We start from the raw sequence: 25,362 nt of genomic DNA, 5'->3' as shown, positions 1-25,362 counted from the left end.
CACAGATAAACATGGACCAAAAGGAAACCCACATTATGTGAAACAATTTTGCCCCAAGGTTTGGAGGGGGTACAAACATTTGCGACACATTCACAGTAATGTAGCTACTAGAGGTACAAGCTACACAGGAAAGATATGCTAGTAACCATTTAAACCAAACAGGACGAAGCTGCGATTGTTTGTGTATTTCGTGTTAGATATTATCTATGTATATCATTTGTGGCACCGCCTTTGCACCACGTTTGGTTGTTTGGTTAGGTATGTATGGTTTCTGCTCAGATCTTCGTTAACCTACAAATATGCTAAATTTGCAATAGTTTTATTAACAGCAGCATATAGATTGCTTAGTATACTCTATTTTATTAATTGGCACTATCTTTTGTTCTGTGACTTTTATGCGTTTTGGAATTTTTTTTATTAAAGTGACATTGTGGTTATGCTATTGTATTCGTGGTTTTCTTCTTATTTGTAGTTGCAATCAATTTACTATGCATGATGTGACCTTTAATCAGTTATTTCAATTTACTTGCAGCTGGTCATGATAATTTCATGTATTCACCATTCCTCTGCCAACGCAACATGAGTTAGATAAGAGTTGTAATATAAAGGAACATTTCATCTTAAGGTGAGTTCCATTAACATGCCAAGCTGAACAGTTACTTATGTGAAATAAAAATTTGTAATTAATCAGAGTAGTGAAAATTTCAAAATTATCAGTTTGATGTACTAATATGCATTATGGTATTAGTATTGTGTTAGGTTTCATGTCAACAACGTTGCTGACTTTTTTAATCCTACTACTATAATATGCTTTTGTTGCTTGATATATTTAATCTTTGAGGTCTTTTGTTGGGCGTTTATGGAAATTTTTAATGTGGGTCTGTATTATGACATGGTATGGTCTAGTTTGTAAGCAGGTACAAGACCACATGGCGCTATAACCTAGAAGACCTTGATTGTTATTTTTACTACTGTGATAACCTCAAATCTCAGAATCATGGAAGTCATGTTCTGGTCAATGTCAGATTCAGTTCAACAATTCAAACTATGTTTAAATAAAAGGAAAAAATGTGTTATGATTTATTGTGTAGAAAGAAATTATCTGATGTGCTGCTTATTCTAGTATTCATTAAGCCCAGCTCTTTTCAAATTCATACTGAAAAATAATATATACCTGATAGGTTTAATCCTAAAAGTAAAATGGCCCTTAAGGCTGTGAACGTGTATGTGGGGTATGGACATACAGCTCCAAACAGTCCAGATCTTGGCATTATGTGTGAGTGACCAGCTCCATTCTTTATCTTTCTGTGTAAAACAATTCCACTATCTTTTGGATAGAAAAATGGATGGACTTCATAGTTGGTCAAGATGTGGTGTCAAAGAGGAAAATTGTTGTTCTTGCTGGAAACAAACCTGGATGTTCATCCAGCAGATAGTCACTTCACTGACAGCTGTTCTTTTAAATCCTAGTGTGTTTTATATTCTACCTAGCACATTTCCCATAATAATGATATAATGTTGTTTCTTACAGTTCTAATCATTTTCAAAATGGACAGTTTTGATGCTACATACAGTGACAGTAGTGACCATGAGATAAATGAAGCACAGCATTCCACTTTGTTAGCTGCTGTGTCTGAGCTTGATGTTAAACAACGGTATGTTTTATATGGACTTTGTTGAAGAAGAGTAGCTTGATAGTAGGGGTCACCAAAATTTCTGAGACAGTCATTAATGTACAATAGAAAAAAGCAAGGATAAAGTATTTAGCCTCATGAAACTGAGAAAGCATTGTTAAATAATCAAAGAAACAGTAGTGTGAACCAGCTTAAAATAATGTCTGATGGTTGATTTTTTATTATGGTTATGAACCTGTGAGTTCTCAGGAGTTTCTGGACCAGTTGAATGTCTGTTACTTGCTTAGGGAAATCGTGATCCATTCCATTCAATTAGTTTGTATCAGCTACTGATGAATGTAGAGGATGATACAAAGGGATGGTGGAGGAAGTAGATATGGCCTATTTCTAGGTACTGGTATTGTCCTTGCTTCTTTCTGACTGCTGAAAGGAGTGAACTAAACTCTTTTGATGTCTGGTTTCCAAATTAAATTCAAGGACTTTATGCATGCATGCATGTCACATGTAATGCCACACATCTGACTTTTTCAGGGTTGGTTTCTGTGATTGTTTAAATTTATATTATTTTAAAACATTTAAACATTTTAATTGTTGTGTGTTATAGAGTAAAACCACCAAGTCGTAAAGAATCAAGTTTTAGAGTGTCAGAGTTCCACCTTGGGAAGGGTGATGCTGACAAAAATACTGTTTTTATAAGGAACTTGACAAAGTCTTTGGGTCAGCAAGGTAGTCATGCTGTAATCACCAAACAGTTGCGTTCGATTCATCACAATACACGGACTCTCCCACGTCCATTAGAAAAAACTGTTGCTGCGAGGGTAAAGTATATTTTGTAGTTAGTATATACAATACTATCACTGTGTTGTAATGTTTGTGGATTACTTGATGTTAAGCCTTTGCCTTTTGCTAAACCATCTAAAGTGAGGCTTTATTTAACATGGATTTAGTTCTCATGAATGATCTATATCATAATCACTTTTGTCATCTGGAAGTTCTATTTCAGTAATTATTTTATGTATATTTTCAGCAATAAGGTTTCTTTCATGCTACCATGGTTTCAGCAAATATCCAACTTTGTTCTGATTTAGTTTATAATTTTCCAATTATAATGAATAGCCATGGATAACAATGTGTTTCAAGCAGACGTATGTGTTTATTCATGCTGGTTGAAATAAAGTTGGAAAAACCATGTATTAATTTTCTGTGGCATATGTATAGGATAACCAGAGGCAGTCTTAGAAGAAAGAAAATATGGTTCAAGATATAAAATTTATATTTACAAGAGCATTTGTATTAATTGGACTGTGTGATACATTGATTATCTTAGTACCACACACCATGATATAATTTCCATCATGTTTTACATGGCAGCTTAATTTACGCCATTTATCTAATTTTAAATAAGAAAATATAACATTATTACTGATTATAGTGGTCACATAGTACAAAGTGTATGCAGCCTTGGATTGTTCAGATAATGTGATTACATTTCAAATTCCGCTCTGGGAATGGACAGTGTCCATGTTTCCCTCCCTCCTCCCCTGTTATGGGTATTCCAAGGAATTTAAAGTGTTCATAAAGGTTTCTTTGTTTTTTTTTCAACTCAAGAAAACATTATTTATAAACTTTTTGTTATTTTGATTGATTTAATATGATCTTGTGCACTACTAATTTCTGCATGTATTCATGTTGTCCTCACATGCATCAACCAACAAAAGGCCTATGTGCAGAAGGCATATAATATGGTGTAGTATAACATTTACAGTTTCATTCCAGATTCAACGTTCAGTTGGGTTTAAAAACGTAAAATCTCAGTTGGGTCGTTGGGATGCTGTTGTGTACAGCAATCAGGCTGCCAGTCAACTTTCCTTTCCATTGAAACAGTCCACTGTTACTTTCCAAACAGTAAATGATTTTGTTTCAAAGTTGAAGGTAAGTTTAAATTTAGTTATCATGTATTGACTTGGATGTGTGGGTCACCAGTTTATGCCACATTTGAGGAATTCTGAATAGAAAGGTGCAAGTTTGAAAAATGCACGTTTTGAGAAAAGAAACTTCCAACATTTGAGAACATAAAAGATTTTTGACTATTTATGTCTGTGAAGTGTGGCTGATAAAGAGAAAAGTGCAGATTAATTCTGTGCTGTGAGAAATCCAGTGTTACTAGTATTTCATGCAGATAATTGAGGTTTCTAGCTAAGGTCTCTCCAAGAAGCAAATGGAATGAAGGAAAATAGATTTTCTGAATGTACTTTTCTTGCAGTCGCAAACAAGGACCTCTCTGGAGCAACAGATGGATGAAATTTTAAACAACAGCCCAGTTGTGCAGGAAGAAAGAAAGGTGTGTTTGTCTTTCAGAGTGTTTAATATATTTTATGTGACCAAGCATGGAAAATTTATTCTAGCTGAATTTAGCACACAGATGAACTACCAAGAATTATTATTTTACGTATTCAGTTCTCTTGCCTATATAAATTAAAGTATTTGAAAGAAAGTATATATAATAGTTCCATATGGGCTTTTGTACTAAATAACTGGAGAATTTGGTTTCTAAGTACGGGATGGAATAACTAACTTAATGAAGCAAGGTCCTTCATGAAAAACTGGTAGTTACATAGGTAAACAATAAATATTTTGCTTTTATGGAATCTGCAGTTCCATTTCACTGTTCATTAGAGCCTCACACTGGAACCTATCCTAATCCAATAGAATTCCATCCACACCCTGTTTCCATAAAATCTGTTTCAGTGTTATTCTCCTATTTATTTCTAGACCTCCAAAGTGATGTCTTCCCTTCAGTTGGTGAAGTGTGTAAATTATGAATCCAACAGTTTGACAGTAAATTCATCTATGTTGTCAGTTCATGTAGATGGATTTACTGTAAAATTGAAATGTTCCAACATGAAGTTTCATTTTATGATTTTCTCCATTATCAAGAAAATATGTGTTAGATTTATTGTATTATGTTTCTAAATAGGAAGAAGAGTATCAATTGAGTTTAGCTGAGATGTGTGAGCGTCGCCGAGAGATGGCTAGATTGCGTGCACAGCAGTCGTACATGGCCTCTAAGGCCAGTAGGCAGAAGAAGATCAAGAGCAAGAAGTGAGAGTCAGATTTTGAGGACACTAATTACTCCCCCTCCCATTGTCCGTGGTTATGGTCTTTAAATATTCTGTCTCTCTATAAACAAGGTTGAAGGAAGTGTCTTCTGAGATCATAGACACTGTAGGGCAGAATTCTGCTTATCCATAGTGATGGGTATGATGTTCTCTGATCACATTTACAACAATGACCATATGTACCATTGTTAAATTTGTTATTCCCTTGGTTGCCCTGCTGATATCATTGCATGTGATGGGGCATGAAGTGCAAATTTAGTGCACCCATGATGGTTGTAGGATATGAGGTTGTCATGGTGGTGAGTACAAAGATGATCGACTTCTGAGTTCTAGTGCCGGGATGTCTAGTGGAAGTTAACCAATATTTCAGAGGTCCTTGCTGCCTCCATCATATGAGCAATCACCCTGAATTATTGGTAACTGTACTGCATTGTGCTACAACCCAGAAGACAGACATCTTTCTATGATTGCTGGTGTGACTGAGGAGACTGCACATATGCTCCAAGCCATAATGGAACCTGGTGTGTCACTGAACCCTTAAAATGTGTACTTTGTCATTCATGTGGGATGTGAAAACATGCAAAAATATGGGTGTCATATCTAAACCTCTAATGTTTTACGTGGGAATCCACTGCTTAGTTTCTGAATAATTGTCTGTGGCTGGATGTCAGCTAAAATGGACATCCAAAAGTTATCTTTTATTTCTCAGTGTTCTCATGTGTTGTGTGGCAAAAGAAAGAGGATATATTTTTTGTTTGACTAAATATAACTTATATGTCACAGGTATCACCGAATCCTGCGGCGTGAACGTATTCGACAACAGTTGAAGGATTTTGAAGTACTTCAGAAAACAGATCCTGAAGCTGCATTGCAACAGCTTGAGCTGTTGGAACGCACTCGTGCAGAGGAACGAGTGTCACTGCGACACCGCAGTACGGGTCAGTGGGCAAGGAACAAGGCTGTGAGAGCAAAATATAATAAAGAGGTAAGCATTCTTGTTCAGTATCACCCTAGCATTCGTTAGCAATTGTCAAAAGCCCAGGTGCAGAATGTGATTATGAAGACTTAATTACAGTAAAACCATAGTATATGGAAAAGTTCTTCTACCCAGAGATTATAACTAATGTAAAATTGTGACATTTAATTCCCAGCAGGACGGAATTTTTCTTTTCACCATAAAATCGATGCCAATTCTGGGGCACACCCAGCCTTCTATGCTATGATTGCTGCAGTTGCTCTCTCTAGTGTAGTGTTTTTCAACCTAAGCCAATGTTGAGTGGTACACAAACTGAGTAAGAAAATCAAAAGATAATATATAAGTTTTCCCTGAACACATTTTGTTAATGGTACATTTAATGTGATAAATTATAATTAGTGGTACACCAGCGAAAAAGGGTGAGAACCCCTGCTCCAGTGTAAAGCTTCTGGGACATGGTGCTTATCACTCACCTCTGTCCAGTGTTGAGGTTAAGAATGGGTTGCATTACATGGTTCTTTGATAAATACCAGGGACAGCTTTACCTGTATCCCCCCCCCCCCCCCCCCCCCCCAATTATGAAGAAGGTGCTTAAGAAGGCCTCTGAAAATATGAAAAGAATCTGTAATGTAATACACATAACAGGCCAGCTAGACATAAATTTAGGAAGGATAATGATGGTGATTATCATAATAGCACTGGTAACTGGTAACATAATATATTTTTTGTTACCTTTATAAATGGGGGGTGAGTAAGTTCCAGTCTGAGACTGTTTTGACATTGCAGAGTCGGCAAGAGTTGGCACAGCAACTTGCAGTAAGCCGGGACTTGACACAGAAAATACAGGTTGAGAACAGCAGTGACGATGAAGAGGAAGAAGACAGCAGTGTAAAAGTAATGCCACCTAACACTGACAATCCTTGGATTACACCAAAAGCAGCCTCAGAGGTAGAAGAATTTGTCAGTGAGTATCGTAAATACTGGGCAGAGCATAATAGAAAATCATCTGAAGGAACTGGTAATGCCAGTAACATATGTCACAACAAAGGGATAGACAGGAAAGGAGTAGCAAGTGAATTAGGGAAGGAATGTACAGAGAATCATTCAGCAGCACCTGCAAATGAAAGTATTGAAGGCCAAAATGACAAAGGTAATGAAGTAGATAAAAATCACATACAAAGTCATAGTTCAGCATCTGTAAATTTAAGAGGTGAAAATAATGAAGATGGCTCTATAGATGTAGAAATTCCAATAAGGGAAGGACAAAGATGTAGTGATACAGTAATTAACAGTACTGAGCCAGAAGGAAAACAGGTATCACCAAAGAAAGGAAACAGTACTTTTGAACAGATAAATAACATAGTTGAGATACTGCCAAAAGAGAAAACATTATCACCAAAAAAACTGAACCATACAACAGGAGATGTAAATAATAGGAGTGAGGTACAGCTACAAAAAGGAAAGTTGCTACAAAATAAACAAAATAATAGAGCCAAACAGGAAAATGACAGTGCTAAGATAGTGCCAAAATGGAAGATTTCATCAAATAAACAAAATAATATAGAAGAAGAAGAAGTAGATACCAGTACTGTGATGCAGCTCAAAAGAAAGATATTATTTTTAAATAAAGAGAAAAATATCTCAGAAGAGGTATATAATAATGCCAAGATACAGCCAAGGAGGAAACGAATGTCTCTAAATAAACCAAACAGTATAGTAGAGCAAGTAAATAAGAGAAAATGTGCATATAGTTTTAGTTCCACTGGTTATAAATCCAAGCCTTCTGAGTCTCACTCAGCAGTAATTGCAACAACAAATTCTTGGACTGTGACACCAATAGATATAGAAAGGAGTAAAGTGGAGAATTATAGTGGACCAAAGAGAAAGAACAGTAATAAGAATAAAGGAAATAGAATTGACAACGGTACAAGTAAGAATACAGTAAAAATAGGAGAATTGTTTGATGACATGGAAGAAAAATTGAAGGAGAAGGTGGATAAGAAATTAAAGACACTGAAATTGGAGTTTAAGGTTAAAGATAAAAACAAGGCTGAAAACACAAATTCAGAATCAGATGATGAAAGTCCATCCTTGAAATTTAAACAAGTGGATGTACAGGCAGATTTGGATGAAGAACTAAATGAACAGCCTCATGATAAGTTTCAGGAAGATGAATCTTCATGCGGGAACCTGAACAAGATAGTACGAGAGTCTAGCTTACAGGAACGAGAGCAGGAACTCCCACTAGATAATATTGATCCTAACAAGTTCATGGCAATGAAACCAAAACACTTGCAGACAGAGCTTCCAGACATGATAACTAGAGGTGATGAGGCTCTTGATGACAATGAAGATGAGAGTGAAGAAAGGCAGATGACTATCACTGAAGCGTTTGCTGAAGATGATGTAATTGCGGAGTTCAGGTAGGAGCAAAATTGATATATTTCTTGTCGTTGATAAGGCAGTGGTAGTATATGTTGCTGCTGCAACCAAGGATCCTGCTGAGAAGGCATACTTTATTATTATTATTTAGTGTTCTGTCTGACGACAGGTCCATTATTCTGCCCAAAAACAGTTCGCCAGTTTTCCCTATTCTCAGCTTCTCGTTTTAACTCCTGAAGGCATACTAAAGATCAGAAATTAACCTTTTCCCTTCTATTGAACAAGGCCTATTTTTGTAGGTCCATCATAAGGAACAGGGTGTGTACAATAAAGGGAAGAGAAGAGAAAGACTTACAGAATTCCATTTGGGAAGTATGAAAGGAAAAGGCCACTTTGGAGATCAAAATTATGTGGGAGGATACAGAGAACCCTATAAATAATACCAGTAATTTATTAAACAATGTTTGAACATTTTCAAAACATGTATTTCCCAGAAACTAAAAATATACAGTGTCATGATGTAGCTTAAAATCACTTGTCAAACACTGAAATTCTGTACACAAAATAAGAAATGTTGGTGTATATGTATTAAAAAAATAATCTTCTAACTTCCGTGCATTTTCACCAATGACATGACAGTGTTTTACTATTTTATCCAGAGTTAATACTGATAACCCAAGTTCTTTCATCAAGGAAGTATGAGTCTTCATGTGTTTGTGATATCCAGTAGGATGTTGAATTTTTCTTCTAAGGAAGTAGGTTTACTTTTGTTTTTCATTTCCATCTTGCCTGTTAACATTAAAATTCAAATAAAACAGCAGTGTATGCAGTAGAATCAGCTGATAGGTTAAACAGTAATGCTGTAACAGTTAACTTCAAAACAGTCACACATTGAAATTTAAAATGATTCATGCAAGATGGAGATTGTCTTATCAGAGTAGCTAACTTTGGAAAAGTTGGCCAGTCACAGGAGTGACATAAAATCTGGAAAAGTAAAATGAAATGAACAGGAACAAAGTAATTTGCAATGGTAGGAAAATTAATTGGACTGAAAAAGGTGATGAATTAATTGTAGGAAAACATACATTCTGGGAATGTAAATATGTAGTCTATATGGGTCACGGGGTTAAATATCTTTTGTCTGTGATTAGGAAGGAGAAAGATGAGGTGACAGAGAAATCGCAGCCTCAGAGTGTTGATTTGTCTTTGCCTGGCTGGGGAGAGTGGGGTGGAAAAAACCTGCCTGTATCTTCAAGGAAAAAGCGTCGTTTCATAATAAAGTTTCCTGAGGTAGCACCAAGGAAGGATTCCAACAAAGGGAGTGTTATCATTAATGAAGAAAAGAATGATAAAGTTGTGCCTCATCAGGTCAGTTAATCTCATTATTCTTAATGGGCAGAACATGTTAACCTTTGAAGCTTAAATGGCTATTTTATTGATGGTTAGTTTTATCTTGAAGATTCCAGATGACCAATTAGTGTTGTTCACACATCCCTATATTGCAGTCTGTGCCATGAAATTTTCACCTCATATTATAATTATAACCATAATGAGATGAATAATTGTTAGTCTTGTTTTCTGCTCTGTCTCAGTTTTCATTTTCTTTATTATGATTGGGTAGACTGAAAATAGACAAGATCTACTAAATGGAATTGGAAAACAACCACTTTACAGCAAAACATGTGTACCTCCCCTTTTTTTCATTGCCACTCTTGTGTTTTCCTGCAATCTACATGTACAAGTATAAATAAATATCTTTAAGTTTAAATGTTTGCACGTAGTTAATAAATTTTTAATCAAACGGTAGGAAATAATATATTTTAATTTTTTTCAAATAATGAATATATTTAAAATAAATTACATAATAAAGATGGATAATTATAAACATGAATAGAATTTTTTTTTTTCGGTTTGGGGTTGATTTATAAGAAGTTGTCATGGCCAATCAATGTTATAAACCATCTACCTCTCCCCCCATTATATGCAAAATGGGGTTGGTGTGCCGCCATGATTCTTCGACAATATTTAATGTGTCGCAAGTGTAGAAATGTTGCGCAACACTGCTATATTGCATAGCCCATTTCAGTGCAATCTAAGGGAGATGAGCGTTTATGTAGCAAAGCATAATTAGTCAGCAACAGCTGCTTGTGGTCAGGGTTTTATTGCTGTGCTTTCTGCCAAATGTTTTTTTAGAAATTACACAACTTCTGATTTTAGAGCTGTCGAGCATATGTTATATATAAACCTTCAGCTGGAGGGTAACCTAAGCTTGCTGCTTGTTGCTTGTTGTTAGTGTGACCATTTGGTAGATTTTGTTGAACTTCAGTGTCATTTCAGTTTTTCTTAGTTCACTGTTGCTTTAGCCACCAACCAGTAAGGAAAAACTATGGACTTTAGCACAAATAAAAGTACTGCAGTGTCAGCATCCAGAAGACCACAATTGACATTGATTTTCAAGTGATAGAATTTCACACAGCATAAAATTAGTATGTTTTAAAAAGGCACTTAATCATGTAACATTTAAATATGCTGTGTTTATTGTCATTCATGTTCTCCAACACCAGAAATTTGAAGAGCCAACAAAAAATGTAGGATTTGAGGTTTTTATGGCGGTGAATCTGAAGATGGCTGTTTTCTGGGTTGTTGCACCATGTAGTCTGGTATGATCTCTGAAACGTCTGTGATCTTCTACTAGACTACATGGCGCAACAACCCAGAAGACACCCATCTTCAAAAAATTTGTCTTCAAGGGGGTCTTCAAAAAATACATATCAGAACTTTTTATTCAAATCAAAGTTATGTTTTTTCTTTCTTTCTGTTTTCAGGTAAGTGAACTGCCATTCCCGTTTACAAGTGTAAAGGACTTTGAAGCTAGTATTCGTGCTCCAATTGGTAACACTTGGATTCCACAAACTGCACATCGTAAACTAATAAAGCCGTCAGTTGTAACAAAACTGGGATCTGTTATCGAACCAATGGATGAAGATATGTTGGTGAATAAGAAGATGAAAATGAAAGGAATGCCATAAAATTTATGTACTTTTGTGATGGTGTAAAATTTTATGTTAATAAGGATTTTATTATCTGGATGCTGTTCTGTCATTTTTTACTCTAGAAAATTATCTGGTTTTGCCATTGAAAAGAAGATTCCCAAAATCAAACCAAGCATAATGACTAGTAGCAGCTTGGGCAGTCACAAGAATTTGACTGTGACTTTTATGTATGGTATCATTTATGTTGAGCGTTGGGTTCAGTGGCCTTTGTGTGGTTTTGTTGTCTTGCTAGGTAATGATGTGACCATAGTGGATTTCTCCTGCCCAGATAATTAAAACATTCTCCACTATCAGTTTAATAAGAATGGGTTTATATATTCACAAGTTGTTTTACCCATACAGACAGATGCTCTCCACGGTTGTGAATGTAAGGAAAATCGTTTAAATCTGGCTGTGTACATTTGAATTTGTTTCAGACTTTGGGGGGGGGGGGGCGTTAATGAAAAGGGCAATTTAAGATTAAACGTTAAACGCATTCACCATTGGGTTCAGAAGAAAATTATGTTGGTTATGGAAAAAGCTGAAAACGTTTTCATTTATAGACTGATATCGACATCTAGCGTACAACATACCGATCTTGCAACACATTGGTTATCTGCGTTCTACATAACCGCGTTTAGTGGCACAAATAATAGGTAGATTATCTATGGAAAATACATCCATGGTTTTATGTGTGGCATGCGCATAAGTCGATATGTGCAGGTCAGGTTCTCTTCTATGTCACTGCGCATCTGGTGGGTCTGTGTGTTTTTACGGCAGCTAGTCGCGTTTGAGGGTAGCCTGCTGCGGTCTGGGGATGGCGGAATCAGAAGGTAGTGCTGGTGTTCAGTTCTTCGAGGGTGTGGAAAAACTTTTGGAAATCTGGTTCACCAGAACTGATGGAAATACTAAACAGTGTGATCTACGGAACATACCAAGGTAAACTTTGCATATGTATGCCGTGATTGTACGTAATAACCCGGTTTCTAGTTCCTAGGATTTTGTAAAAATGGTGGAAGTTGAGACGAGGCATGCTCTGTAAGATAGCACAGTAATGATTTTTCGTCACGTTCAAAGAATTGAAGGTCAGAAATATATAATGAAGCATTTTTAAAAGTAATATTTCAAGACTTTAAATAAGAACTGGTTCGGAATTGAGAAAGAGGGCTAATCGTGTAATGCCGGCTATATGTGATTTTAGCTTTCGCCGGAGGCAAGAAATTCCGGCATTGCTGTTGGGTGAAAGGTTTTCAGGTTCCCTGAAATGACTTTTTATTACAAAGTATTGCCTTGACTTTTATATCTTAGTAGAAAAAGCATTAATAAAAGATGTTTCGTAAAAGGTGCCTGATTACCAAAGAGGTGGTATCGATGATATGTTATTTTATCCAATTGGCACATATTGCACAAGTGTTGTTTTTCATGCAGTACTATCGCTGTTAACCATATGTGATTTACCTTCTTTAAAATTAATCAGTTTGCATTTCTACATTATAGAACATTCCAATATTAAAAAGAAATATATTTAATGTCAGTGTGTTCAGTCATCTGAGAGCAGAAAACTTGGTAAATATTGGGTGACAAAGGGAAAGTCTTCTCTTTAACATGACCATTACATTGACATTGAAGATTTATACAACATTTTTTCTAAGAGCCTGTGGGTAGCAGCATTATTTTTGTTCTCCATCATATTTCCTAGATTTGGTGTCATAATGAAATTTTAAGTTGTAATTTAATTTTCCTTCTTCTTCCTTATCCTTTTAAGATGTTTCTACTTTGTGTTGGTCATTTAATGATGTTATTTAATGTCTGTTCTTAGTAGACATAAGAAAGGAAATGCATGCTCGCCACTGGACCCAAGGTTTGTGGGTTCAATAACTTAGGAAGTGACAAACTGAGTTGCATGAAATTTTATACAAAGATTGTGCCAATGGAACCTAGTCTACAGTGATATTCTTTAATTTCCTGCATTTGGTAATACCAGTGTAATGGATGCTGAGATTCATGAGGTTGGACAGTGAGGATGCCATTACCCACAGTTCTTCATGCATGCATGATCTAAATGGCATTGAAGGTCATTCCATTTATGTTTATCTGTATCCATGTAAGAGAGAACAGCTGGACAGGTCTTTAAGAATTTTACATTGTTTGAAGTTAACCCAAAATTACACTTTTTAATTTTCTCTGTTTTGAAATATCTACATGACTGCTGTACAAATTTGTGAAGTGGAATGATGAAGAAGCCATTACTTGCTGTCCTCCATGCATGTGTGATGATGTCGTGACTTCCAGTGACATAGTCTGTAGGTGACATTAAGAACTTTGTGCATAGAATGTGGTATAAAGAACATGTTTGGAATTTTTCTTACCTGCATGGTATGGTGGTTTTGGCTTTCAATTTGTCATATCTGACTACATACATCTTTCTATGGGGAAAAATATTTTACCTCTTGTAGAATTAGCTGTTGAAACCTCATTCAAAATCTGTCTTTATAATTATTTTCAAGCAAGTTAAATTTTGTTTTTCTTGTAGACAAAAACTGGAGAGTCTTTTGAAAATTGTTCGCTGTGAAGTCATCAGCTTTGTATGCAATGATCAAGTAGATGCATATGTGCTCAGGTGAGTTTGCTGTTCAATTTAATTTTGTATGTTGTAATGTTTTTAACAATATATTTGCTGTTTTTCAGATTATTGTGGTGGCAAATTTGAAGATGACTGTTTTCTGGTTTGTAGTGCCATGTAGTCTGGTATTTCATTGCTGTTTTAGAGCTCCAGGGGATATATATATATATATATATATATATATATATATATATATAGAGAGAGAGAGAGAGAGAGAGAGAGAGAGAGAGAGATAGTTGGTAGGTAGGCATTCTGTAAATATGGGGTTATCCTTATTTCATTACGTTGTCTTGGGAAAACATGTTTGTGATATAAATTGGACCCATAATTGAGTGACAGCCATTCATCTTAAAAACAGTAAGATATTTTATTTGGTTGTTTATTAGTACAAAAGAGGTAAAATTTGGAATGGAAGATTTATAAAGGGGTATAGGATATTAATACAATGACTAGCTTTATAGTTTTACAGTTTACCTTGTATCATTGGGTTTTAATGAAGTATCACCTGTCAGGTAGCTCAGATTGAGGAAGAATAAATTTGACATTTGCCTGGGAAAATATAAAAATATCTCCTTATGAAGTAATAAACAAATTAATTTTGTAGAAGTTAAAGAAATGCCATTATTTTCAGTTTGTAGGTGAATTTATGCTGGGTCTTTTTTAGTGAGAGCAGTATGTTTGTGGCTCGTCATCGTTTCATCTTGAAAACATGTGGCACCACGACTCCACTTCAGTGCCTGAAGCCTCTCATGTTGTTGGTGGAACAATATGCTGGATTTGATGAAGTGGAGGTAATAATGCAGAGGTGTTATTAACATTTACCAGAGGGCATTTAAATCATACTAAATTAAAATTTATGGGTCAGTCATTGGTTTTTTCAATTAGGAAAAGAAAATCTTGCTTTTATTTTACATCACCGCTAAAAAATTTGTTATTGTTTTTGTACTATTTTATGAATTGGATGATGTCTCTTAGGATGGAAGATAAATGTTTACAGGTAATTACAAAGTAATGAATTGTAATTGACACTTTTTGACCCTAGACCTTTCCTGGAAACTTTTGTTTGTTTCTGGGTTGTATAAGGGCATCCAGGGCCCATCACTAGTCACTTCCATTTGTCTTGTTAATAGGTTGAACAGCTTTTTTTATTTATTTCTTGACAAACGAAGAACTGTATCTAAAACTTAAGTTAATCCCAGTGACTGACAGACAGTTGAATCATGTAGTTGCTGTCTGACACATGCCAACTCACCAGTGTTGTCAGAGGCTGCAGTGAAACATTTGCTTGTTGTTTGTAATGTTTTGTTTTGGGGAGAGTAACTTTCTTGGTTTAGGCACATTATGCAGTTGTAATTGTCATTTATACTGTAATGTTGAATTAGATTTGGTGTTTTTAGGTATTATGTTGAGTTACTTATACTTATTCCTTTTTCTTATCAGGATGTATTTTATTCTCGTAAGAACTTCAAAAGACCTGATCTTCAGATGAGTCCACATCAAGCTTTTGAACAAGAAGTTGCTTTGCTGGACACTTTTTTTAAAGGTATTTCTGAATTAGAAGTCCCGAGCATCTTTCATATATTTTTAGATTCTCTTGTGAAGACAATTTTTCGCCCTTCATTAAAACAAGCTAGGAAATGTGCAAATATTGTGATAGTTTTATTGCGTTCATCTCACTTTGGTGTTTGAAGTTTGCAGTTAGCACCTATGAATTCGGATTTGTCTAGATGGCTGGGGATTCCACAGGTAACCATGCTCAGCTAGTCTGGGGATTCTACACTTACTCAGTTCCACATTCAGACATGCATTTATGTAGTGTTCATTATTGTTGCTTGGTTTTAACCCAAATTGGAATGTGTTGGCAAATTTTAGCAAAAACTTGCCACTGTCAATTTCATGAAAATCTGTTCAGCAGGGCCCTGATGATGGAGGCAGCAAGCACCTATGAAGCATCGGTAAACTTCTACAAAACTACACGGTGAAAAGAAGACTGTCAGCTTCAAATATTCTGTAATTTTTCAGTTTTATGAAATACTATTTTGTATGTTTTCACTATTACCATAGGCACTATAAACACTGATGTGGACTTCAGATTAGTATGTATTGAATGTGCTTGCTGAAAAATAATGATCCTCCAGACACCGACCCACATTGAGGCTCAAAGTGAAGCTTCCTGCCATTGATAATCCTTGGTTCAGTTCTTTGGTGCTTGATAAGAGGGGCTTACTTAAGTGAAAATAAATTGACGTATTACTGAGCATTTAAGAATTGATACTTGAATTATGGGTAGCTAATGTTTTGGTCATGGCGTGTTTGAAACTGCCATCTGTTGTCATCAAACTTTTACTTGCATCTGACATATATAAAGCATTAGGAGTTTTGCCTAAGTGGAAATATTTTAGAATTAGTTTATTAAATAGTTTTGAATGATAGGTTTAATAATGTTATTAGTAGTAAATTTTAATATGGAAGTGGTTAATCAGACAGTGGTGTGGAGATGGACTTAAAATAATTAATCATTTAGGAAGCAACCTTGACAGAGGAAATGTTACAAAGTAGCAGTGCTGACATTTGTTTAAGAGCAGCATTTAAAGATTATGTTCAATTCGGTTGAATAAATCAATGTTCATTATGTCACTGGAACCATTTGTTAGTCACTTCTACTCGTGTTCCACTCAGAAATAGGATTTGAAGGGTTTTGTAATGTGTATAATCATATATTTGCTTACTGGTGTCAGGCTTTTTTTTTGTGCACAATAATTTGGCTTAAATAATAATAATAATTAGGCTGTGGGTGTTTGTTTTTAATTAAACAGATGGTGCTGCTTACTGTTTGGGCACTGTAAATCATGACTGTTGGTACCTCTACACTCTGAACCCACTGGAAGGAGAAAACAACAAGCAGCAGTATCAGGAGCCTGACCAGACACTGGAAATACTAATGTCAGATCTGGATCTGGAAGTGATGAGCATTTTTACGCGGGAAGAGTCATCTTCGGCTGCAGAGGCTACCCAGGTTAGTATGGCAGTGATGCTGCCTCTTGTGCACAAGAGCATAATTACAACAGGGTGTCTACCAGTGGGGAGAACACACATCAAATGCTCATTTCATTAAAGTAGCTTTTTTTTTTTGGTTTGTCTGTCTTTGTATGTGTGTATATTTATTTAATTTGTTATTGATTTCATCTCATGACAGTATTTTTGATAGCATTCTTTCCAAATTAATTGATGTGATTGTTATAGAGAGTTTTACTGTTTGCTAATCTTTTGGTTAAATTGAAAGATTCCAGAACCCCATTAAATGATGACTTTTCATGCATAGAGCCATTATGATTAGGATATGAAGCTGCAAGTACCGTAACTGAGTAAAGTACTCTGTCCAGCTTTGTTGATATGTAGGAACATTCCCCATGCATTCTTCGTGACTTACATAGAACATGATAAAATTGCATTCACTCTTGTACTAGCTGCATATTAATTTTTTCTTAGTCTTACAAATGAAATGAATGTGTTTTTGCTTTTTAATTAAATTATTTTTTTGTAAATCTGAAAAGGGATAAACAGGTGAATGAGACTGTTATCACATTTGTGAAGCACTATAATTTCCCTGAGGTTTTACGAATAGAAACACAAGATAATTCTCAAGTTTGTTCTGCGTTATTTGATACCATCACATTGATATTTATGTTGTTAATTGTAACTGCTACATAAGGCATCTATGAGATACACCTTTTATTCTTAAAACTTCTAATAATAAACATTAGGTAAACACCATTTACATGCAGCTTTGTTCTTAGCATAAATCTGACGGCTTGTCATAGTCCAGTATGGTGATAACCCGTCTAGGTCATCTTGTACAAGTTGCTTCATAATTCACACGACTGCAGATCTTCACAGTATCACTATAAATTATCTAATGTGAAAGATATGGTGCTGAAATGATAAGAAAGTTCAAGTTTGATGTACTGCTCCTACAATTTAGAGATTTTCAGTATAAGATTCGTGTGTCTTGGCACACATTGAACTGATAATCTGGTTCCTCCTATGCACAGGTGAAGTCAAGTGCTTTTTTTCTTCTATACCTCATTATTATTATTATTATTATTCTGTCCACCACTTTATAGGGTATTTACTTCCATGTACCGAGACAGACCTTGCCCCTGAGGTACAAAGTGCAGCAGCTATTTCCGAAATATATTTCGTTTTTAATATGTGTTACATGTATTATATAGTTTTATTGTGAGGGTTGACTATATATTTTATGACAGAGTCTTTCGAATTATGTATGAAGATCCTGAAATGACTGTTTTCTGAAGTTCCCTGATGTTGTGTTTGCCTGGGATGCTCGCCAAATATTTTCTGAGTGACTTGGAGACAGTTCCAGTTACTCCTATAATTATTGGGATTACTTTTTTTATTATTATTATTGAAGCTTATGTCAGTGCTGTCTGGCCTGTACACACTAATAGTATAGTGCTGTTGATAACTTTAACCATTCACACTGAAATATTATCTTCAAGAACACTTTTATCACCAAAAGACAACCGACTTTACAACCTGTAGGTACCATATATATCGGTATTAGTTACTAAAGTTCTCTGTAGATGGGGTTAATAGACGACCATAGAAAAGTAACATGTAATTTGAACTTAATGAAATACGGGTTGTATGAATACATACTCTTGTATCTTACGTGATATAGGTCAGTTACTCAAAACTGTGGATATGAATTTATAAACGTGGTTGGGGTGCAGTTTTTTCTGAAGAATATAAATTGGAAATCACAATATGTTTTCAATATACTCAAGTAAAATAAAATTGTGATTGATATGGTAAGTCAAGAGGATTGGCTGCAACAGACTGACGATAATTACTGATATTGCTACGTGAGGTCCTGAAGATAAATTAGCTGTGACTAACCACTTACATGCATGCATTCTTTGATTTGGTAGTAGTGTGAATGAAGTTTAGACCTTGAAGTGGTACATACGTATTTTACCTGGCTCTTATGGTATGGGGGTTTTGCTGGATGGATCTGGTAGACACCCTGACTCTGATTTTGCAGTTAAAGTGGTGACATTTGGTTTACGTCCTGTGCATTCATGTTGCCTCCAACGGTAGAGTAGAGAGGTGGTCCCACGCAAGACCTGACTTGAATGTTTCGGGAATAACTGCTGTCGCCTGGCGAAACGGAACTGACCCATCAATGGTCTTTTGCGGCAACTGCCTGCAGCTGCCATCTCTCTATCAAAGCTGGAAATGGTAATAATCTGAATGCATTTCATTATGCAGTGCTAATCTTAGAATAAGATTTGACGGGATGCCATAATATCACCAGCAGAAACATGTTATACTGTATATAAAATGTGTTTGTGTATAAAGGTAATGTTCTGGTATGACAATGACGTTTTAGAATATCACAGCCAGAATACTTTGTGAAACCATTGTCATTACTTATTTGGATGTTGCTGTGTTTTTTTTTAATTTATTTATTTTGAGTCCATTTTCAGCTGGTAGACAATTTCTGGACATGTTACAGCTGGGAATATTGCAGCAACAGTTGGTGGCATGACAAATTCTGTAATCAGAGTTGTTGTTTGTATTTAAAGTATGCAACCTTTTAGGTATGTGTATTATGTTTTGTTTCAGAAATCTGGGATTGAGAAGCTGATCCCAAATATGAAGATCGACGATTTTCTGTTTGAGCCCTGTGGTTACTCCATGAATGGTATCTCTAAGAATGTAAGTATGTTTTTTATTTGTATAAATTAATTTGGTATCTGTGTACACTTCTCTGTGTAGTGATAAACAAAAATGTTGCATGTTTTGTCTTTTTTTGCCAAAGTTTTTATCCTCCAGCACTAGTGTATCCTACATCAAGAGTTATCAAGCCACGGCTTGTCTATATGCCATTTGCAGCCCACATACATTTTAGTAATACTGTGTCACTTTATGTTGACAGAAACCCTTGCCCTACAACCTTGATTGCTCTTAACCAGATGGTTGCAAAACTATCACATTACTTAGAGAGTTAAATAATGCAACTTACTGTAAAGTGTTGATAAAAATTATGTGTATACGTTTCTTTTCTATGCTAATGTTCTATATGGTCCACATTTCAGAAAACAGAAATTTACACAAATACCGTTTTTATATGTTTTAATTTTTTTAACAGGTTTTGTTGTGGGTATAGAGAAACTTGCACGCCTGTCCACTGATTAATTAGTTATTGCTATCAGACAGGAAGCTAAATATTGGATTTCAGTCTGCTGCCTTGTTGCTTTACATTCTAAAAAAAATTTGCGTTAACGAAAAGTTGAATGCTTTCTGAAGACATGACCTTTCATATTTGACATAATTATGATAGGATAGAAAAACCGACCATTAATTTTACCGGTTTGTTTTGTATGAAACATTATTTCTCATTTCATAGAAAACAAATTATAAATGTCTGAGAACAGAATGCTCAGGAAAATGTTTTGACCTAAGAAGGATGTAGCATGTGAGCAGTTAGGTTATTGTATAAAAAGGAACTTCTAGTCTATATGGCTCCTGTAGTAGTAGGATAGTGAAATCTAGGAGAATGTGATGGACTGGATATACAGGTGGAGACAGGTTTGTATTAACTTTTGTAGTTTCTTGGGCTTTTTGATGCATCTTGAAACATAAAGTTATTATTATAATGCACATTATACTTGGACATTTCTGTCAATATCTTAATATTTTAAAAAGAGTAATGCAAATTTAATACAGTCTAACAGCCCAAGTCATGTCATGAAATCCAATTTTGAATTGTAAATTCTTGATGTAACTCCTTTTAATGCTGCCCATGCTTTAAAGTGGTACCAACGCTAGCCTTGTGGGGTAGAATGCCAATGTATTTCTTGTACACACTGACACTTTATCGGTGTAAAAATGACTGTCATCTGGATTGTAGCAGCATGTAGTATGGTAGAAGTTTACCTTTTCTTCAAAGGCCCATACTTCCTCTTTCATTTACTCATAGCCCTGATGATGGAGGCAGCAAGGACCTCTGAAGTAAAGGTAAACTTCTACCAGACTACATGGTGCTACAATCCAGAAGACAGCCATGTCTGTTATCTCTGCTGTGAGGATTTTGAATCCTACTATAATATTTGATTATGCATTTCTGATGCCATATTTCCCTTTAGTAAAGTTAAAACTGTTTATTTCCAGGGATCAAATAGTAAATATTACTTTGGAAGGGGAAAAGGTGGTTGATATCTGGCTAGTGAAGACCTGAATATATAACTGCATGGAGGGTGTAAGTTTCAGGCATGGACTACCTAATCTGTTGGCAGTATGCTGAGTTTGAGATTCTTTGTTGACATATCTGTTTTGTTGCAGGGCTGCTACATGACTATTCACATCACTCCGGAGCCGGACTTCTCTTACGTCAGCTTTGAGAGCAATGTGCCACAAGCTTCATACAAAGATGTGATCTCACGGGTATTAGAGACTTTTCATCCTGGAAAATTTGTTCTTACAGTATTTGCAAATAAGGTAAGAAGGGACTTGCGTACTTTAAAGAAAAAGAAAAAAGGAACTTGTTCAGTTTTCTTTATATTAGAGTTTGTCTAACAGCAGATGGAACTCTGGAACAATATTTGATATATTATGCCTTGGACCCCACTAAATTATTCTGTGTACCACACTTTGGGAAACACTGCATTAGATTGTTTCAACTCAGAATTTTATGATCAGAATTGGGTTTTTACATGTTTGAAATAATCTTATAATTTATTTGATCATATTTATATACTAGCATATCTGCTTTCTTCACTCTTTCAAGTGGTGTAACCTAATTCAATTGGTAATCGGGTCCTTTACTGTGGATTTTGTGTGTGTGTAATGATTGTTTGGTTTCTGTTATGTCATTTCTCATATATACTTAGATCCTCTTTACCTAGCTCTAATACATTTAATTGTTTTGTTAAGATTTCACCATTTTATCATTTGTGTATACCCATCACTTATAATATTTCAGAATCACTGTTCTTGCCTTTCTGTAGTGTTCTTTTAATTGTACTGCACATAATTGAAAGTCCCTTAATTTCATAAATTTAATTTATATATAAAATTAATTGATAAATAACAGGAATGAGTTGTTTTTCCATAATGAAGTCTCTTGGTAGGCACCATGTGGTAGATCTTTATATTGAGACGCATTCATCTGCAATGTAACAAATTATCTCATTGCAGACATCTCCTGCTGCAGAATTCCCTCGGGAATTAGAGAAGACACCTGCTTTTGGAGATTGGCTGCGTCATGATATCCAGTACTGTCGCTTCAAGAACTATGACCTCACCTATGCCTTCTACTCCAAATTCCCAAGCTGAGGGTCCGCAGTGGCCCGCAGCACGGATGGAAGTAACCCGTTCGTCGCTCGGTGCCTTTTGGGGCCTTCTCCCTTGCCCCACATTAAATTTCCCATCCAGTGTAGTTGTAGTGTTAGCAAACAATGTGGTGTATTTTGTTGTAGTTCCCTTAAATGCTCATGTGTAACTAGTTTTAGTGTCACCTCTGGGGCTGCAGATATTTCCTGCGCCTCACAAAGCAGCCATTGTATGTCATGGCAAGGCAAGGGGTGTTGGTGTTTGAAACTGTGTGGTTCATGTTTTGCTGTTTCAAATGTATTTTTCTCTGTGGAAAGACGTTGGCTTGATTGCTGGCATACAATGATACTATCACATGCGGTCCTCTCTCTTCTCTTGTTGCTTTTATCTGGTCTCAGTCCAAACCTCCTGTACATGTGGTGGCGCAACAAGATCTCTTGAGGTGCTTTGCCCTGGAACAGTAGCCTGATGAAGTAATGATGTCAGCTGCATGTCTCACCTATGAGGGTGACACGCTGGCAACTCTGTGGCTCACTTTACTGGTTCCTTGGTTTGCCTATTCTTCGTTGGTGAGCTGCATTGCCACCTGCCCAAGGACAGTGGGTTGTTACCAGTTAAGTTCTGCTGTTCTACATTGCATTTTTTAAGTATGTTTCTGAAACTTGTTTTCAGTTCATTTCTTTGTCTTTGTAGTCTGGAATTAATTGAAAAGAAATGATGAAATATCAGTAGGTGGAGAGAGAATTGCAGAAATAGGATGATTTTTGTAGAATACACATGTTCCATTCCAGTTCTGTTCCCTTTTTATTGCTGGTGCACCGAGTTGTATGGCAGTTTTGTTACTCTGTGCTGTACATTCACACCTTTTCTTTACAGTTATAATTTGGATAAGCAATTTTGTTTATTGAAGTATTTTTTCTGCATTTACTTTATCAGTAGCAACACCTTGGTCTAATTTCAAAAAAAATTTGAATTAACAGCATTAGTATAGCACTTTGTGCACAGTTTGTATATTTCCTAGCATGAAGATCAACTGATAATGAATAATGAAAAGTGAGAAAGAAAAATAAATATAGTTGGTTTCGAGTGAAAGTGAGCTACAAATATAATTTTCCCTTCATATTTTGGTTTGGTCAAGATGTCAAACACCACTTTACGGAAAAGGTGTGTGTGTAAAAGGCCGAAAGGTTGAATGTAGGTAGGTAGCGTTGACCATGCCTGCCAAAATATAATGAAACGTAAGATGATAGTAATACATTTAAAAATATTTTATAGTAATGCAGTTCTCTGTATATACTTATCATTACAAATCCTTTTAGTCAATTTCAGAACAAATTGTAACAGGTGGGAGTACATTTATTTGTTCTGTTTTAGTATGAGGTGTTTTTTTAAAGAGTAATTTCTACAATTTTTACTTTGCAGTATTGAAAGGTCTGGGTTAAGCCATGTTACTAATAGATTTTAGGGCCATAAACATATTGATCCACAATAATTATGTGATTGTCACTTTGTTTTGTAGGGGTGAGAGTAAGATTCACCTGGCTCTAGTCTTTAATTTTTTACATTAGTTTAATTGACAAGACACCGCATTGGAGATTCCAGACTTCATAATTTAAGTTTTCTTTGAAATATGAAGATAATGGCAAATTTGCCAATAGTTAGAATCTGTCAATCTGCAGCAGGCAAGTGTGAATGAACTAGAGAAATCACTATCCACATAAGGGTACATGCATGTTGCAACAATACTTGCTCCAAATAAAGGGCTGCTTTGTATTGTAATCAAATAATTCAGAAAGTTATGCTATGGGTCTACCATGCAGGATTATTTGTATTAGTAGCAAAGATGAAAATTATGGCCACTGAAACCTGCATATAACATGTTTAACCAAACCAGTACAAGGGTCCAAAATCACATATCACACTCTTGTTGCATATACAGGCAAAATGAAATTGACCAAAAGAATTTTTATTAAATGCCGTGGGATAACTACACTGTTTGGCTGCTAATAGATTAACATTCTTGACAATGTTTTAATGATCAGAAAGTGTTCTTATGCTTTGTATGAGATTCTGTGCTAATGTGTGTTTCTTTGAAGGTATAAAAGTTGAAACTTCAATTTTACTATTTTCAATCATAGCAGTATATGCAGTTTGTGTTTCATTGACAGTTACAAATACACACAGCTAACGAACATATATTTTGCTTACTTTGTGCTCACAGTTTCATTGCCATACTGTATGTATTAAGGTATTTGTAGGGGAAATATTTGTCTTTGGGTAAAATTGAAGTTTCGTTGGTTTTTATATTTTAGTATATACCAATTTTTTATATTATATGCATTTTTTATTTAATGATTTTATATGAGTGAGTTCCACAAGGAGTTATCATGAGAAGATTCTCATTGTCCCTCTCATTGGTTTTAGTGAGCTGTGGCATCATCTCCCCTCCTGCAATGTACTCGATTACATTTATATAATCCAAAATATTAGGTGAATTTGATGTAACAGTAGAGTAAATAAAATAATAATACACTGTTTGTTATTAAACTCTTTGGGAAAGACCCACTCTGTTTCACAATAATATACCCTTCCAGGAACTATTTTAATATTGTCATTTGTGGCAGAAGGATTTAAGGTTTCTGTAGATGGATATGAGTATCAGAGCAGTCTAAATTTAGGCGATGAAGTGAGCTTATGTTCTCAATATCTTCGACTGTGTTTTTAGAGTCCAAACAGAGAGACAACCCAGGATAACCAACCAAAAAGCTAACTAAAGGCAGAGTACTGCTCAAGTGCAAGATACCGTTTCTTGCTAGGTAACGCCATTCCTGCGTATGAAACACATTGCCGGAAATGGTAAACAGAGCCTTATAACTAAAACGGGCATATGCTTAAGCTAACGGGGGTTTTGTTATGGCTGGAGCCTCAACTATTCAAACGGGTCTGTTGCTGTTGATGAGAGGTTATCCCGTCAGGCAACGTGCCCCTTGTGCAAAGGATTTTGGATATTTGGTTCTCTGTGGTTTTAACCTAGAGAGGGTAGGGCCGCTTCGGCTGAAGGCCTCCATGATTGGTGATAGCAGGCCGTGCCTCTCTTGAATTATACCCAGGCATTTGCCTTGCAACTGGGGAAAAGCAACCCAGGATAACATCGACACTTCGTCAAAGTAGTGGGCACATTTGCAAAAGGAGTAACAGGCACTTGTGTCACAAGGTAAGTGGAGAAGACAGCATAGCA

The 25,362-nt window shown here is 35.7% G+C and overlaps 2 protein-coding genes across 2 annotated transcripts; both read left to right on the top strand.

Moving 5' to 3' along the window:
• Positions 1-38: 38 nt before the first annotated feature.
• LOC110830151 (U3 small nucleolar RNA-associated protein 14 homolog A) lies at positions 39-11,200 on the top strand. Its single transcript, XM_022064695.2, has 11 exons — positions 39-258; positions 533-625; positions 1,532-1,655; positions 2,239-2,452; positions 3,411-3,566; positions 3,898-3,975; positions 4,612-4,736; positions 5,537-5,738; positions 6,516-8,152; positions 9,263-9,479; positions 10,937-11,200. Exons 3-11 carry the CDS (start codon positions 1,549-1,551, stop codon positions 11,138-11,140), a joined length of 2,940 nt encoding a protein of 979 aa, XP_021920387.1. The 5' UTR covers positions 39-258; positions 533-625; positions 1,532-1,548; the 3' UTR covers positions 11,141-11,200.
• A 520-nt stretch (positions 11,201-11,720) lies between these two features.
• Positions 11,721-24,661, top strand: SamDC (S-adenosylmethionine decarboxylase). Its single transcript, XM_022065050.2, has 8 exons — positions 11,721-12,082; positions 13,677-13,763; positions 14,431-14,557; positions 15,207-15,309; positions 16,583-16,782; positions 19,416-19,508; positions 21,135-21,290; positions 21,990-24,661. Exons 1-8 carry the CDS (start codon positions 11,961-11,963, stop codon positions 22,125-22,127), a joined length of 1,026 nt encoding a protein of 341 aa, XP_021920742.2. The 5' UTR covers positions 11,721-11,960; the 3' UTR covers positions 22,128-24,661.
• The last annotated feature ends 701 nt before the right edge of the window (positions 24,662-25,362 follow it).

This window comes from Zootermopsis nevadensis, unplaced genomic scaffold (assembly GCF_977971745.1).
Source record: "Zootermopsis nevadensis isolate Lab colony 2312 unplaced genomic scaffold, Znev_1.0 Znev_ptg000030l, whole genome shotgun sequence".
In the NCBI taxonomy this organism is placed as follows: Eukaryota; Metazoa; Arthropoda; class Insecta; order Blattodea; family Termopsidae; genus Zootermopsis; species Zootermopsis nevadensis.
This window is presented reverse-complemented; position numbering and strand designations above follow the sequence as displayed.